The 15,309-nt window shown below is 71.7% G+C and overlaps 2 protein-coding genes across 2 annotated transcripts in view; both read left to right on the top strand.

The window, feature by feature from the left end:
* Positions 1–6,613: 6,613 nt before the first annotated feature.
* On the top strand, positions 6,614–11,013 carry MMP9 (matrix metallopeptidase 9). The gene is made up of 13 exons (XM_082772989.1): positions 6,614–6,781; positions 7,006–7,244; positions 7,564–7,712; positions 7,952–8,080; positions 8,171–8,344; positions 8,421–8,594; positions 8,706–8,879; positions 9,024–9,179; positions 9,295–9,517; positions 9,645–9,784; positions 9,882–10,032; positions 10,125–10,228; positions 10,530–11,013. Exons 1-13 carry the CDS (start codon positions 6,638–6,640, stop codon positions 10,637–10,639), a joined length of 2,067 nt encoding a protein of 688 aa, XP_082629115.1. The 5' UTR covers positions 6,614–6,637; the 3' UTR covers positions 10,640–11,013.
* Positions 11,014–11,536: 523 nt separating this feature from the next.
* SLC12A5 (solute carrier family 12 member 5) overlaps positions 11,537–15,309 on the top strand; it is a 29,975-nt gene continuing 26,202 nt past the window's right edge. The window contains exon 1 of the mRNA XM_082773291.1: positions 11,537–11,687. Coding sequence (XP_082629417.1) covers positions 11,579–11,687 — 109 coding nt within the window. The 5' untranslated portion in view covers positions 11,537–11,578. The remainder of the gene's footprint in view (positions 11,688–15,309) is intronic.

Here is a 15,309-nt window from a genome sequence, read left to right as displayed (position 1 = left end):
CAGCCTCCTGCAACCCGAGCCTCCCGGCTTCCACCGGCAGTGATTTTGTAGTCAGTGCTGTTCCTCTTGTGTTCCTTTTTCCTTCTAAAGAAAACATCGCGAGCAATGTTTGTGTAGCTGTAGGGCATGAATCCACATCAACCGGGCTCGTATTTATATCCCACCTGCGGAGGGCAGTTGCATCAGCACATTTTGCAAAACGTTGAGCAAAACAGCCCTTGCAGCAGGAAATGGGTTTTTCTTCACACCGGATTGCTTCACCGCTCGGCTCCTTCCCAGCAGCAGCACAGCACACCTGGGGCTGCCCCGGGACGGCTGTGCCTGGGGGGGCAGCTCAGCCTCCCCCCGGCACGGTTCTGCCCCAGGCTCCACGTTCCCTAGGGCACCCCGGGCTTGCTGGGGCCAGCAGGGCCGTGGCTGAGCGAGCCGGGCAGGGGGAGCCGCTGGTCCCCGGGGTTGGGGGAGCTGACCAAAGCCCCGGCACGAGGCCGCCTCTGTCCTGTTGGGGTGCGCTCCATGGGGCAGCTCTGACCCCGCCAGGCCAGAGGAGCTGCCGCACAGGGCGCAGCGTGGCTCTGCTTGTGGCCGTGGTGCCCTGCGGTGTGCTCTGTGCCCCGGGCCGGCCCGGCACTGCTCCTTGGGTTTGGTTTTGTGTCTGAGCTGGGTCGGAGATGCTGCTCCTGCGGGGCTTCGGCACCGTTGACGGCCGCTCTGGGTGTGCTGGGAGCTGCTGGGAGGCAAACGGCCGCGTGCTGCAGCCCTGCCCGGCCCCTCCGCACGGGCCAGAGCTGCTGCTGCTGCTGCTGTTGTTTTCTTTCCCTTCTGGAGCGATCCTGTGGCTTCCTTCCCAGAACCTGAGACCTCGGAGCCACGGTCCAAGGCCGCCGGATCCCACCCTCTCCTCTGCTGCTGATTCATCACTGCTGGTTAGTTAAAAAAGAGGCAATCAGCAAATTACTGAAATATAAGTAAAATAAACAAGGTGGGCAGGAGACATGTGTGTGTTGCTGGGCCCCGGCGCTGCCTCGCTGCCCCCAGCTCCGCTCAGCCCGTCTGCAGGGGGCTTTGCCGTGCCCCACAGCTCCCCGCCCGGACCTGGGCACTGGGCAGCCCGGTGCTGGGCCCCCCCAGCTGCTGCCCTGCTCCCAGCCATGGCGGGGCCTGGTCCCGGGGCCGTGGCAGAGGTCATGGAGCAGCTCGGGTCCGCTCGGTGCCTGTGGCCAGGGCCCTGCAGGGCTCCGCAGCCCCCGGCCCCTCTGCCCCTGTGCCGCGGTGGCTGTCCTCCGCCCGCCCCCTCCGCGCTCCCGTCTGCACCAGAGGTTGTGAAAGGCTCCAAGGGTCTCGCGGGCAGCCCCCAGCAGCTCCCCAGCCGCAGGCCCGGCCGTTCCCTGCGCTCCTGGGTGTTGTCCATATGCCTGTGCCGACAGCCGAGCTGGTCGGAGGTAATTTGGCAGCAGCCGTTGGAACAGTTGTCAAATGTTTTACTGAAATCCGGGCATGTTGCATCTACCACTTTTCCTTCTGTCTCTTGTAGTTTACAATTAAATACAGCCAGCTCTGCCCATGTTTCACCTTCCATAAACCCCCGCTTCTCATCCCTGGAGCCGTTCTGTCGCTGCCAGCCGCCGTTCCTCGCGCCGCATCGTTCCTGTGGCGCGGGCTGAGGCAGGCAGGTCCCCGTCATTGTCACAATTGCTGCCCGGCCCTTTTTAGAAAGCAGCTGCTGTGCCCGTCTCACCGCCAGGAACAAAGCCTGCCACCCGCGCTGATGGGGGCGGTGCCGGGGGGGTGCTCCTGCTGGGTGCTGTGCCCCGGGGGCCCCAGGCTGCAGCCCCCTCGGCCCGTCCCGCTGCAGGAGGAGCTGCTGCGGGGGCTCGGGGCAGAGCGTGGCCGGTGCCCGCGGGTGCGCAGCTTCTGCCTGCCCAGGGAGCAGCTCCCAGCCCTGCGGGGGCTCGTTCTGCCCACGGCTCTCGGCTCTGGTACCACCGCATTCCCCCGCCGCAGTTTTGGTGTCCCGGGGGTGGCAGCGGGGCTGCTGGCTGTCCGTGGGCGCCCCTCCCAGTGCCACCACGGGTGACAGATCTCTGCGCTGCCCCGCACAGCCTGCCCCCCCTCACGCCAGCCCAAACCGACCCCGTGCTTTGCGCTTGGGACGGGCAGGGAGGTTTTGGTAAAGTAAAAAAAGCTCCTCAAAGCCAATGGCAAAAGCTGAAATGGAACGAGGTGCAGGAGATGGGAACTGCATTTACAGCAAAGCAGTGGAGTGATGTCCCTGAAGCTGGCAGGAGCTGCACGGTGTTGGGAGCTCCTGAGCCCTCTGCTGTGGCCCCAGCCCTGCCCGGAGCTGCCGGACTTCCCTGCGGGTCTCTGGCTCGGGTCCCCAGCAGACGGGACAGTCGGGGCCGTTCTTCCTCCGGCTTGAACACAAACCCCACGGCAAGGCCTCTGCTGGAGGCTGCCGGCTTTGTTCAGAGCCTCCCTGGATTCCCCACCGCGGGCTCCCCAGCAGGCAGGAGCACGGCTGCCTCCGCCCCCAGAGCTGGGGACCGTGGGGGTTCCCCCACACCATGACCGTGCCCCACGGGGTGTGCAGGGCTTGGGGCCGGCTGTGGCAGGGGAGCAGGCAGCGAGTGCAGCAGCACACGAGGGTTTTGCTCCGGGACCCTCTGGGACACCAACAGAGGCAGAGGGGGGGTTCCCAGGGCAGGCACAGCGGGCAGGGGGATGTCCCAGCCGGGAGGCTGCACCACGGGGCCACCTGCAGCCGGGGTGGTGGCTCGGGGAATCCGTCATGTGTGGCAGGATGGGTGCTGCCGAGCGGTGATGACACGGCCGCGCTGGTTTCAGTGCCCCCGGGGTGGCAGCGAGCCGCCGGCTGACACAGCCTGCGTCACCCCGGCACCGCGCGGCACCGGGAGCAGCACCGGGAGCAGCACTGGGAGCAGCGCTGGGAGCAGCTGCCCCACACCCTGGGGAGGGAGCTCGGGGGGGCCATGGCTCCTGCCCAGGCCAAAGGGCAAAGAATTCACCAGAGGCCGGTGCTGGGGTGGGAGCTCCCCGGGTGAGAGGAGGGATGGGTGGGAGGGGGCCCTGCTGTGTCCCGGGCAGGGGCACCCACAGAGCACCGGGGGTGTGCGGGCTGCAGATGCACCGTGCCCGGGGAGCCGGGGGGGGAAAACACAGGGCAGCCTCAGCATGGTCTGCAAGGAAGGGTCCTGGGCCCAGCTGGAGGATGTGCTGCAGCCCACGCGGGGCCGGCGTCGGACGGCAGATACGGGAAGCGTGTGCAGGAATGTTGTTTCTGTCTGGAGATGCTGAATGAGGGGCAGCGGGGCTTCCAGCTGCTGACGCAGAGCTGCTCTGCTCCGCATGCCCTCGCTCTCGTGCCAAGCGCCGTGCCCGGCAGCTGCCCTGCACGCAGCGCTGCCGCTGGCCGGGACGGTGCGAGCCGCGGTGCTCCCCCCGGCCCGGCGCGGTCACAAGATGCTGACTCCTCTGCCTCCTCCTGTGCCAGTTCCCCTCGCTGTCGCGCCACTCCGCCGTGCTCCTGCCCCGCTGCCCACGTGCCAGGAGCGAGTCTGACGCCGCCGACACGCAGGACCTGGCCCTTGCTGCCCCGTCCCCGTCACTGCCCCTCCCGGGCCGGTTTCCCAAGGCAGGGGTCTCCCTGTGGCACCCGCCTGGGGTAGGGGGTGTCCATGAGTAAGGGCGTGCGGAGGGGCTGTGGCTGCCTCTTCCTTCCCCTTTTGATGGCGGCGGTGGTGACAGACAGCCTCGTGGCTCGGGCAGCCGGCTGGGGCAGGGGACAGCTGCTCGGGGTTTTCCGTGTCGCTCGTCCTTACGAGGGCTCTGGGTGTGGAGGGTGCCACTGCCACAACATGGGCCGGACACGTTTCCTGGGTGCTCCCGGGGTCCCTCGGCAGAGAGATCCTTCCCCACCAGCATTCCCCCAGCCCCCTGCTGCACTGACCGGGCTCACCACCTCCTCCTCCTCCTTGCCCATCAGCAGTGGTGGTGGCCCCAGCCTGCCCCGGCATCCCTCCGTGTGTGCCCGTGCAGGCCCTGTGCCACCTGCCCCAGCTCCCTGAGCCGCCCCGCACAGGCTCAGGGCTGTCTGCAGGGCTGTGCATGGACCTGTGGAGTTCCCCTGCCCAGCTCCCGGTCTCCTGGTGCTCCAAGACACAGGGGTTTTCCTTCCTCTTCTCCCCACAGAGCTCCAGAGAGTCACCAGAAAATCCCCAGGAAGGAGCTGGTATCGGGGCCGTGAGTCAGTGGGAGCGGCCAGGGCAGGGGCAGAGCTGCGGCTGCCCACCCCGCAGCCCCCAGCCCAAGGATGCCCAGTGCCGCCCCGGGGCACCCCCCAGACCTCTGGGTCAGGCCGGGCTGCTCGGTGCCTGGAGCCTGGACCCGGGTCCCTCCTGCCATCGCCTGCTCCGTGCCCCTGCTCTGCCCCGAGCCGGCGCTGCCCTGCTCCGACAGCCACGGCACAGCTCAGCCTGCCGAGGGGCCGTGCCGGCGGTGCCATGGCACTGCGCCCGGGCTGGGAGAGCTGCGGCTCCTGCGTGCGGCAGAAACACGGGATGGGAATAACCTGGGAAAGGCCCGGGGATCTGCCACGGCCCCAGGGGACCAGGCTGGGATCCCTGCAGCTGCACCAGGGTGTCTGTGTTGGCGTGCCCCTGTCTGGTCTGTCCCGGGATGCCTCCCCCCGGCAGGGAGCTGGGTGCTGAGCCCGGCAGCCCAGGAGAGGGGAGGGTGCGGAGCGGTGCCTGCCTGGCCAGGGGGAGCGGGACCCCACAGAGCAGGGCGAGGGGCGGCGGGACGGACCCCGCAGGGGGGCACCTGGCTGCAGGACCCCTGGCTGCCTGTGCCGGGGGGGGGCTGCAGCAGGGGCGCCGTGGCTGAGCGTGTGTCACGCCGGGATGCGGCAGGGGGCTGCCCTGTGGAGCAACTTCCTCGCCCTGTCACTGGGCGTTGCTGTTGCAGGGCTGCAGGATGGAGTGAGGCAACCTGGCGGTTTCTCAGCACCACTTCCGCAGGATGGGGACGGCCGTTCCCCCTGTGCCTGGTGCTCGGCTGTGCCCGGGGAGCCCCCAGTGCTTCCAAGGTTCCAGCAGTGCTGAGCACCCGCAGCTCGGCTGCACGCAGCTGGGTTGTAAACGGGCTGCGGGACCCCTGGGCTGGGCAGCAGGTGCACAGGGCCCCCTCCATCCATCCCAGGGGTGATGCTCCTTGGGGCGAGCCCCCCTTGGGCCCTGGGGCTGTTCTGCTGCAGGAGGGCAGCCACCACTCTGCTCTCTCCATCCCCAGCCTTGCTGAGCTCCAGCATCACTCGCTGCCCTCTGGCCAGGCCAGGAGTGCTTTGTCCAGCTCAGCCAGGTTTGGTACCATGCAGAGGGGAGTGGGCAGCTGTTTGGCTGCATCCCCGGGGTGCTCAGGAGCAGGGATTGCAGGGCACAAGCAGGGATGGGGCTGTCCTCCCACAGCCAACCGAGGGCCCAGCAGGGCAGCCCGGGGCTGTGAGATCCGGGGGGATCCCGTCTGTGCCCTGGGCAGTGTCACCGGGCTGCACCGAGCCGCCCATCTCCCCAGCTGACGCTGCGCCTTTGTCTCCGCTCTGCCATCTGTTTTCCTCTCACTCCTTGTCCCTGTTTGCTTTCCCCTTCCCCACTCCCGTTCCCACAAGCGTCGGCACTTTGGGAGAAGCAGGAAAACACTGTCCGGCGGCGAGGTTTGTGCTGCCTCGCAGGCGCCGGCTGGGAACCTGAGTCAGCGGCGCCCTGCGGAGCAGTGCCCGGGGGACGCGGCGGGTCCATGCGGGCACCAGGCACAGCACGGAGCTGGCCGGGCACGAGCCCTGTGCCGGGCTGTCCCCTGTGTCCCCTCCCGTGGGGCTGTGCTGGGTGCCTGCTGGTGAGGGGGGTCTGAAGCACCTGTGGGGTGAAGAACCACGAGGAGCCATCCCGGGGCTGCACTGCCCCGCTGGGGAGACACGGCCATGGTGGGGTGTGTGGGGACAGGGGCTGCGGTCCCCGGGCACCCTGTGGCTCCTGGTGGGGATCAGGCTCATGGGCAGGTGGGCTGCAGGCACTGGAGCTCTGGGCAGGGTTTTCCTGCTGGCTCTGACCCCATGGGTCTGGCTCTGGCACCATCAGCACTTGGCTGGCTGAGCTCAGTGCTGACCGGTGCAGCAGCGTGTCTGTGGGGTCCCCAGCACCCAGCCAGCACCCAGTCTGCAAACTCCTGCTGTCCCAGCTCTGACCACAGCCTTGGGGACCCAGGGCACCGCCCTTTGCAGCCGGACACCCCTCTGCAGGCCATCCTGCGGGCAGCTGGACCAAGCCATACCCCGGCTCAGCCACCCAGCTGCCCGGCCTCGCGCCCATCCTTGCGCCCTGCGTGGTTGCCGGAACCAGCGTGTTTAGTAAACAAGGTGATGAAACGGTTAAAGCAGCAAACGGAGGAGCCTGAGTGTGCGTTTCGTCACCGTGGGAAGGGAGAATGAGTCCTTGGGGCTGAGGGTCTGAGGGTGACTCACTGCCCTCGCCGCAGCATAAATAGGAGCGGGAGCCCGGCGGCTCCCAGCACACGGCAGCAGCACCCGGCACAGCCTCAGCCCTCCTGCCACTGCCGCACCATGGGGCTCGTCCTCCTGGCCCCGCTCGCCCTGGCGCTGCTGGCCCTCTCCTGCCGCGCAGCCCCGCTGCAGCCCAAGCCGCAGGCTGTCGTCACCTTCCCGGGGGAGCTGCTCAGCTCCCTGTCGGACGTGGAGCTGGCGGAGGTGAGGGCAGGGCAGCCCCCGCGGCCCCCTCCCATCGCCCCAGTGCCGGGGATGCTGCCGGGGCCGCAGCACGGAGCCGTGAGCTGAGCTCGGAGGCTGTCCCCTCCCTGGGCCCCGGGGGATGCAGGGGCTCAGGTCTGGGCACCCCAGGAGGGTGCGCAATGCTGGCAGCTGCCCCGGAGCCCCCCCGCCTCGCTGAGCCCCTTGGCCCCTTTTTTCCCCAGAGCTACCTGCTGCGGTTTGGCTACACCACGGAGCAGGAGGTGAGGAGGAGCAGCAAGCAGGTGTCCCTGGCCAAAGCGCTGCGCAAGATGCAGAAGCAGCTGGGGCTGAAGGAGACGGGGGAGCTGGACAGCAGCACCCTGGAGGCCATGCGAGCCCCTCGCTGTGGGGTCCCCGACGTGGGGGGCTTCCTCACCTTTGAGGGGGACCTCAAATGGGATCACATGGACCTCACGTACCGGTGAGTCTCTGCTCCGGGAGATGGGAGCCGCATGGCCACGGGGCAACGGACACGCAGGGGATGGAGACAGGCGCAAGGGCCCTTCCCGTGCTGCCAGCCAGCTGGGGCTTGGCACAGCGCAGCCAGCAGCATCTGCTCCCTGATGCCCAGGAGAGCGTCTGAGCCCAGCCCCAGGGCTGCGGCCAGCTGCCCTGCCTGGCTGCTCAGTGCTGCTCTCCGCCGCGGGGCCGGGGCACGTCCCTGCCGTGTGCCCGGGGCAGGGCCCCTCCTGCCACACCGCCCGGCACCCCGCGGTGCTGAGCCGCAGCCTTCCCCGCAGGGTGATGAACTACTCCCCCGACCTGGACCGTGCTGTGATAGACGACGCCTTCAAGCGAGCTTTCAAGGTGTGGAGTGACGTGACCCCCCTCACCTTCACCCAGATCTACAGCGGCGAGGCAGACATCATGATCATGTTCGGCAGCCAAGGTGACGTCCCGCGGCTGCTGAGGGCAGCGGGGAGCAGGCACAGTCTGGGGAAGGGCCAGAGGGAGCCGTGCCCTGCGCATCGGCCGTGTCCTCCCTCGGTGCCTGTGGGGCTCCCCCAGCCCTGCCCCTGCCACCAGGCACCCGCAGGGCTCTGCAGAGCTCCGTGTGTGCAGGGGGCAGCAGGGGGGCCGCCAGCAGGCATGCTGGGGGGCTGGTTCTGATGGCACCCGTCCCTGCAGAGCACGGCGATGGGTACCCCTTCGATGGCAAGGACGGGCTCCTGGCCCACGCCTTTCCGCCAGGCAGCGGGATCCAGGGCGATGCCCACTTCGATGACGACGAGTTCTGGACGCTGGGAACTGGCTTAGGTAAGGGCAGGGTCTGCTGGGTCTGAAGGGGCTCGGAGGTGCCCGACGTGCCCCAGCCCCGTCCCGCTGAGCGCCTCCTCTCCCGGGCAGTGGTGAAGACTCGCTATGGGAACGCCAACGGGGCCAGCTGCCACTTCCCCTTCGTGTTCGAGGGCCGCTCTTATTCCCGGTGCATCACGGAGGGGCGCACGGACGGGATGCCCTGGTGTGCCACCACCGCCAGCTACGATGCCGACAAGACCTACGGCTTCTGCCCCAGCGAACGTGAGTAGTGGTGGCCGGCAGCCCCTGCACAGCCCCGCGGGGCCCAGGGCCAGGCTCACCCCTGCTCACCCCTCAGTGCTCTACACCAACGGTGGCAACAGCGACGGGGCCCCCTGCGTCTTCCCCTTCATCTTCGATGGCACCTCCTACGACACCTGCACCACGGACGGGCGCTCCGATGGCTACCGCTGGTGCGCGACCACCGCCAACTTCGACCAGGACAAGAAATACGGCTTCTGCCCCAACCGAGGTGTGTGCGGGGTGGGGGCGTGGGGGGCCTGTAGGGCTGGCCAGGCCCCAGCTGTGTTGTGGGGCGGGCACCTGAGGGGCCGGGGTCAGCCCCTCTGACTCTGCATTGCAGACACAGCGGTGATCGGCGGCAACTCCCAAGGGGACCCCTGCGTCTTCCCCTTCACCTTCCTGGGGCAGTCCTACAGCTCCTGCACCAGCCAGGGCCGGCAGGACGGGAAGCTCTGGTGTGCCACCACCAGCAACTACGACACTGACAAGAAGTGGGGCTTCTGCCCGGACAGAGGTACCGGCCCGCCTGCCCGTGCCCTCCTGCGCACTGCTCGGCCCCACACTGTGCCTGCTGGTGGCCAAGGGGGCTGCGGGGATCATGGGTCCCCAGACAGCACGTCCTGTTCCCCTGGGCACTGAGCTCAGTGCTTCCCCTCAGGTTACAGCATCTTCCTGGTGGCTGCCCATGAATTTGGGCACTCACTGGGCATGGACCACTCCAGCGTGCGCGAGGCACTGATGTACCCCATGTACAGCTACGTGCAGGACTTCCAGCTGCACCCCGATGATGTCCAGGGCATCCAGTACCTCTACGGTGAGCAGCCCTGCGCAGCCAGCACACTGCGGGCAGCCCTGGGGACGTGCTGCTGGGGATGGGGTCCTGCAGCAGATGGGTCCCCGCACCCTCACACCGTCCCCTGCTCCTCCAGGTCGTGGCTCTGGCCCCGAGCCCACCCCCCCACAGCCTCTGCCCACCCAGGAGCCGCAGCCCCTGCCCACCGAGGCTGGCAGTGCCTCCACCACGGAGGAGGAGGAGACGCAGGAGCCCACAGCCGAGCCCAGCCCTGTGGACCCCAGCCGGGATGCCTGCATGGAGAAGAACTTCGACGCCATCACAGAGATCAACGGGGAGCTGCATTTCTTCAAGAACGGGTGAGCAGCAGAGCCTGGCTCCCCCCAGGGCAAACGCCAGGGTGATGGGGGCATTTCTGCCAGGGGCTGGGGGCATAGAGGGCTTTGCCTCGTCGGGGTTATCAGGGCAGCCGGCTTTCCCCACCAGGAAATACTGGACCCGCTCGTCCTTCTGGAAATCGGGCATCCAGGGGGCCTTCTCCACCGCAGACACCTGGCCTGGCCTCCCGGCTGTCATTGACGCCGCCTTCCAGGATGTGCTCACCAAGAGGGTTTTCTTCTTTTCTGGTGAGCGCTGCCCCTGCCTCGGCCCTGCTGCCGCGAGCCTCACGAGGTGCTGCCCGGGAGCACCGGGGCTGACTGACGCCCCTGCTCCCTGCCACAGGCCGGCAGTTCTGGGTGTTTTCTGGCAAGAGCATGCTGGGCCCCCGCGGGATCGAGAAGCTGGGCATCGGGAAGGAAGCCAGCCGCATCTCGGGGGCCCTGCAGCGGGGACGTGGCAAAGTGCTGCTGTTCAGCGGGGAGAACTACTGGCGGTGAGTGGCTCCCACCGGTGCCACCAGTTCCCTGCGGCAGCTGGCGCGGGCGGCTCACCGCAGCCCTCGTTGTGGCGTTGCTCTCCCCGCAGGCTGGATGTGAAGATCCAGAGGGTGGATAAGGGTTACCCCCGTGCCGTTGACGATGTCTTCACCGGCGTCCCCCTTGATGCGCGCAATGTCTTCCTGTACCAAGGTGAGCAGAGACCCGTCGGGATGGGGGGGCCGTGCTGCCACCCCCTGTGCTGCCCAGAGCCTCCCACAGGCTGGGCTCCCCCAACTCCTCACCTGGGTGCCGGGCAGGGGCTGCATCGCCCCGGGTGCTGGCCCCAGGGCACCTCGTGGCTGTGGGGAGCGCCTGGGGTCCCTGCAGTGAGGCCCCTTGGCCAGGGGCCGGGTCCCGGTGTGCCCTGTGCCACTCGGGAGGCAGTTAGGACGTGTCCTCGCCCCGGCTGCCTCCCCACTAACCCACCGCCTCTGCCTTCCTCCTCGCCCAGACAAGTACCACTTCTGCCAGGGCAGCTTCTACTGGAGGATGACTCCGCGCTACCAGGTGGACCGCGTGGGCTACGTCAAGTACGACCTCCTGCAGTGCCCCCAGCACTAGGGGCCAGAGCGGCCGCTCTGGGCGCCGTGCTCCCTGCCCAATGCCCCCAGTCCCCGGGCCCCGGCTCGCCCAGCCCGGACCCCTGCGGCCCGGGAGTGCCGGGGGGCGGCCGTGGGGCTGCCCCGGCCGTGCCATAGGGCTCGCAGCCTCCTCGACGGGACGGGGGAAGCGCTCCCGGGCCCCGCGGGGACCCAGCTGGGGAGCGGGACCCGCCGCAGCCGTGCCCGGCGCCCCCGGACCCGCAGTGACTTTGTCTTCGCCTGAGCCAGCAAGGCCGGGCCGGCCGCGCCGGGGGAGCACGGGGGGCTCGGTGGGGCTCGGCGGGTTCCGTGGGGCTCTGTCCCGCTGCCGGCTCTGCCGGCCGCCACCCGCGCGTTTTTAATAAAGATCGTCCTTCGGACACGGCCTCCCAGCCTCTGTCTGCCGGCGGCGCCGCGAACCCCGGGGTGCGGGGCAGGGGGGGCCGCCCGCCGGAGGGGGGCTGCGGCCGGGCCCGGGCCTGCCGGGGGCTCCCCGGGGAGGCTGCGCCTCCGCCCCGGCCTCCCGCCGCCCCCGCTCCTCCGGGGCGCGGGGTCACGGCCCCGGCCCGGCCCTCGGAGCCCGGCGGCGCGGGGGCTGCTCGGGGCCGTGCCCGGGCGGGGCGGCCGCAGCACCACGGCTATAATTAGCGGCCGCGGCGCGCAGGGCGGCGGGCAAAACCCGGCGGAGCGCAGCCCCCGTCCCGTCCCTCCCGGCCCGGCCCGTCCCCAGCACCCCCGTGCGGCGGCGGGTGCGGGGCAGCGCGGGGCCAGGCGTGGCGGGGGCGGCCCCAGCCCGTCCCGTCGAGCCGAGCCGAGCCGGGCGGGGCGGTGCCGCGGGCACTAGGACCCCGGTCAGCGCCCGGCGGCGGCCGCGCTCCCGCGGCAGCCGGAGCCCGGAGCCACTTGTGGCGGCGGGGCCATGAGCCGGCGCTTCACCGTCACCGCGCTGCCCCCCCAGGGCCCGGCGGCGGCCCGGGGCTCGGCCCGGGGGGCGGGGGGCGGCCGCCGGCCCGGCCGCGACGGCAAAGGTAAAGGCGAGCGCGGCGGCGGCGCGGCCCGTGGGGAGGGGGTGCGTGGGCAGGGTCCGTGGGCAGGGTCCGTGGGCAGGGTCCGTGGGCAGGGTCTGGCGGGGAGGGGCCGGTGGGGAGGGGTCGGTGGGGAGGGGTCGGTGGGGCAGAGCCGGAGGAGCGGGGGCCGAGCGCGGAGCGGGGGCCGCGGGCAGGGGCCGTCGGGGCACCGCGAGCAGAGCCCCGGGCGCGGAGGCAGCGCGGCCGGGCCCCGGGGGGCAGCCGGGGCTCGGAGCGGGGCTGTGGGGCCGGGGGCGGCGGGGTCCGGGGCTTGGGGCGCGGCTCGGTAACCGGGCGGGACCCCTCTCCTCCGGCCTCTCCCCCAGGGGTCTCCCCGGCTCCATCCTCGTGTGGGGGGATCCGTGGGGCCGCTTCGGGCGTGCGGGCCGGGCAGCGCCAGGGCGTGCGGCGGGATGGAGCCAGGGCCCTGGGCAGCTCATGGGGACAGACGCTGCTGGGGCTGGGGACACAGGCTGCCCGACCATGGGGAGCCCCGGCTGGCTCAGGGGAAGGAGCGCGGGGCTCGGGCTGGTCGCGAGCACCCCAATGCCCAGGCTGCGGGGTGGGTGCTGGCGCTGTGGCCAGCCTGGCTGCCGCCTCCCCGTGCCCGAGGGACACGGCGTGGGCTGCGCCATCCCCGGAGCTGTCACCAGAGCCGTATCGATCCCAGAAACCTGACCGAGGGCAGCGCAGGGCTGTGACCTTGCGGCCTTGACAAAGGGCACCGGCGGGTGCAGCGAGTGGATGGGCAGGCACTGGGATGCCCCAGCCGGGCGGTGCCCCACGGTGGGCTCCATCCCCTTGCCCTGTGTCCCAGCGGCAGCCTGCGTGCGGGGCCACTTTGTGTCCCACGGCCTCCCGGGGTGGACGGGCCCGGCTGCAGGAGCAGAGCTGCCGGTGCCGAGCTGGAGCCGTGGCCAGGAGCTGCTGGCTGGCAGCTGACCCCCCCCCGGGGAGCAGGGTGGGCAGAGCGGTGAGCTCGGGGTGGGGATGCGCAGGGGCCACAGCGGGGGCGTGCAGGACCGGTGACCCCCCCGGGGCCTCCCCTGCCTCCTGGCCGGGCTGTGACCTTGCGCCCTCGCAGAGGACACCGAGCGGCCTGGTGCTGCCGGCAGCCGCCCAGGACCGGCCCTGCAGCCCCCTCCCCGGCAGGGGACGGGTAGGCAGGGGGGGCCGGGGCACCGCGCGGGGCTGTGTCCGGCGGTGCCACCGCCCGGAGCGGGGCTGGGAATGGCCTGGGCAGGTCCTTGGGCACCGCCTGGCCCCTCCTGGCACCAGAGGAGCCGGCGTGGCACGGCCCGGGGACCTCGGCCCGGGGGTCCGTGCCGGTGGCTGGGGCTGCCCGGGGGGGCAGCGGAGGCAGCCCTGGGGGGGGCTGTGCGGGGCCGCCCCGCTCCGGCCGCCCCCTTGTGCTGGGGGAGCCCCGACGGGGCGGCCGGGGGCGGGCGCTTTGCTCCCTGCCGTGGGGGCGGCGGCCCCGGGTGCTGCCCGGGGGGGGGCCGGGACCCCGCTACCGCCGGGGTGCACCGGGACCGGGGGCGGGGCCGGGCGCGGTTCGCTCCTGGGGGCCGGGGCCGGGGCCGGGGCCGGGGCGTGCGGCTGCGGCCGGCGTCGGCAGCGGGAGCGAGGCCGGGGGGGCTGGGGGAGGCCGGGGGATCGCGGTGGGGGCCGGGGGTCTCGGGGGGTCTCGGGGTGGCGGTGCGGGGCCGGGGCCGGGGGCGGTGCGGGGCGGGGGGGGGTCTCCCGGCGCGGCGCTCTCCGCCAGGGGCCGCTGCCGGCCCGGACCGGCGGGGCGGGGCGGGGCGGGGGCGGGGCCAAATTGCTCAGCCCCGCCCATCCCGACCCCGCCCCGCCCCTCCCGGCCCCGCCCCGGCCCCGCCCCGCCGCCGTTCCCGAAATAGCCCCGAGCGCGGCCGGGGGCCGCCTCCCCCGCCCGCCCGGTTGCCGTGGCAACCCCGGGATGCGGAGGGCCGGGGGGGGCTCCCGGGGACCCGCTCCCCCCTCGGCCGCGGCTGTCGGGGCAGGGACCGGGACCGGGACCGGGACCCTCGCGTTGGGGCCGGCCGTTCCCGGGGGCCGCCCGTGAGGAAGGCCCCCGGGGGTCGGCCACGGGACCGGGCCCCTTCCCCTGCCGCTGGCCCCGGGGCTGCCCCCGCCGTGCGGGCCGTGGGGCGGCAGCGCGGGGCCGAGCGGGGCCGAGGGGCGCGGGGGGGGCCGGGGCCGCAGCGGGGCAGCCCCGGAGCGAAGCCCCCCCCGGGCCGCCCGTGTCCCGAGGCAGCCGCGCTCCGTGGCAGTCGCCATGGCAACCCGCCGGTGGAGGAGCCTCTCTCGTTGCCATGGAAACCGGCCCCGGTGCCATCGCCGCTCGCTCCCGATGCCGGTGGGGGGGGGGGGGGGAGCCGTGCCCCGGGCCCGCCGGGCAGGGCGTGGGGGGACCCCGCCGGTCCCTGTGGCCTCCCGGCCGCGGGGACCCCTCTGCTGGGGACGGGGCGGGCGCCGGGGGTGCAGAAGGGCAGGACCCGGCCCCCCCGGCAGCCCCCCCAGCCCCGTGCGTCCCCGCTCCCGGGGCAGCAGAGCCGGGGGCAGAGCTGGGTGTGTGCGAGGGGCAGCGCCGTGCAGAGCCGGCACCGGGAGGGGCTGGGGCCCCCTGCCCCACGGCACCCCCACTGCCCCACAACACCCCCCCAGTGCCCCAACCCACAGCCATGGGGCAGGCAGAGCCGTGGGGCAGGCAGAGCCGTGGGGCGTCCCGTCCCGCTTGGGTGCAGCGGGGCTGGGAGGGTGCTGCCGGGGACGTGGGGCGGCCGTGCCACGGGGCCTGGCTGTGGCTGCCATCGTGCGCCAGCTCCGGGCCCTTGCTCAGCCCGGGCTCGGTGCGAGGTGGCTGCAGGGGCACGGGAGGGGCGCGGGGCAGCTGCTCTGTGCCAACCCACGGCCCGGACCCGTGGCCGTGTCACGGCTCATTCCTCCCCGTGCCGCTCCCGGCAGCTTGCTGTAAGTGGGGCACTGATGCCATGCCTGGCCCCATGCCAGGCGCCTGCGTGTGCCCAGGCGTGGGGGCCACTTGCAGCTGATGGCGGGCCCTGTGCCCGCATAGAGCCACCTGGCGCCCTCCGGCCCCGGCCCCCTGCCCGTGCCCTTGTGCTGCCCCGGCCCTGCTGCCGGCCCCAGTCCCAGGTGCCCGGCAGTGCTTGGGCCGCGCCAAGGCTTGTTGGAGCACACACCGTGGGGGCCGCGGCCAAGGGGTCTGCCGTGGGTCTGGCAGGGGTAGGCTGGGGCCGTGCTGTGGTCGGTCCCGAGCCCCTGGCACGCGCCGTGCGACCACAGGCCCCGTGCGACCGCCCTGCCCTGTGCCGTGGGACCCTGCGCACGGGCTGAGCGAGCGCAGCTGACGCTGTAGCCCCCGCACTGCTGGCAAATCCCAGCCCCTGAAATGGAGCCATAATCCAGGGATTAGGAGATTAGTGGTCTTTCACGTGCTTGCTTCCCCCCCCCCCCATCTGCTTTAGCAGGAAAATCCCTCTTGTGCTGAGCCCACGCACTGCGGCCTCCTGCGCCAAACGGCCACCTCGGTGCTCGGCAC

This window comes from Aythya marila (assembly GCF_965140915.1).
Source record: "Aythya marila genome assembly, chromosome: 16".
NCBI classification, from domain to species: domain Eukaryota; kingdom Metazoa; phylum Chordata; class Aves; order Anseriformes; family Anatidae; genus Aythya; species Aythya marila.
The sequence above is the reverse complement of the archived record's forward strand: the minus strand, read 5'-3'. Positions and strand labels throughout refer to the sequence as shown.

Bases quoted from the DNA above. Each gene is read 5' to 3' on its own strand.
- MMP9 (XM_082772989.1), top strand. From the start codon at position 6,638: ATGGGGCTCGTCCTCCTGGCCCCGCTCGCCCTGGCGCTGCTGGCCCTC. The intron at 7,713-7,951 runs GTGACGTCCCGC...CCGTCCCTGCAG, and splicing joins GATCATGTTCGGCAGCCAAG to AGCACGGCGATGGGTACCCC. The intron at 10,033-10,124 runs GTGAGTGGCTCC...CTCTCCCCGCAG, and splicing joins AGCGGGGAGAACTACTGGCG to GCTGGATGTGAAGATCCAGA.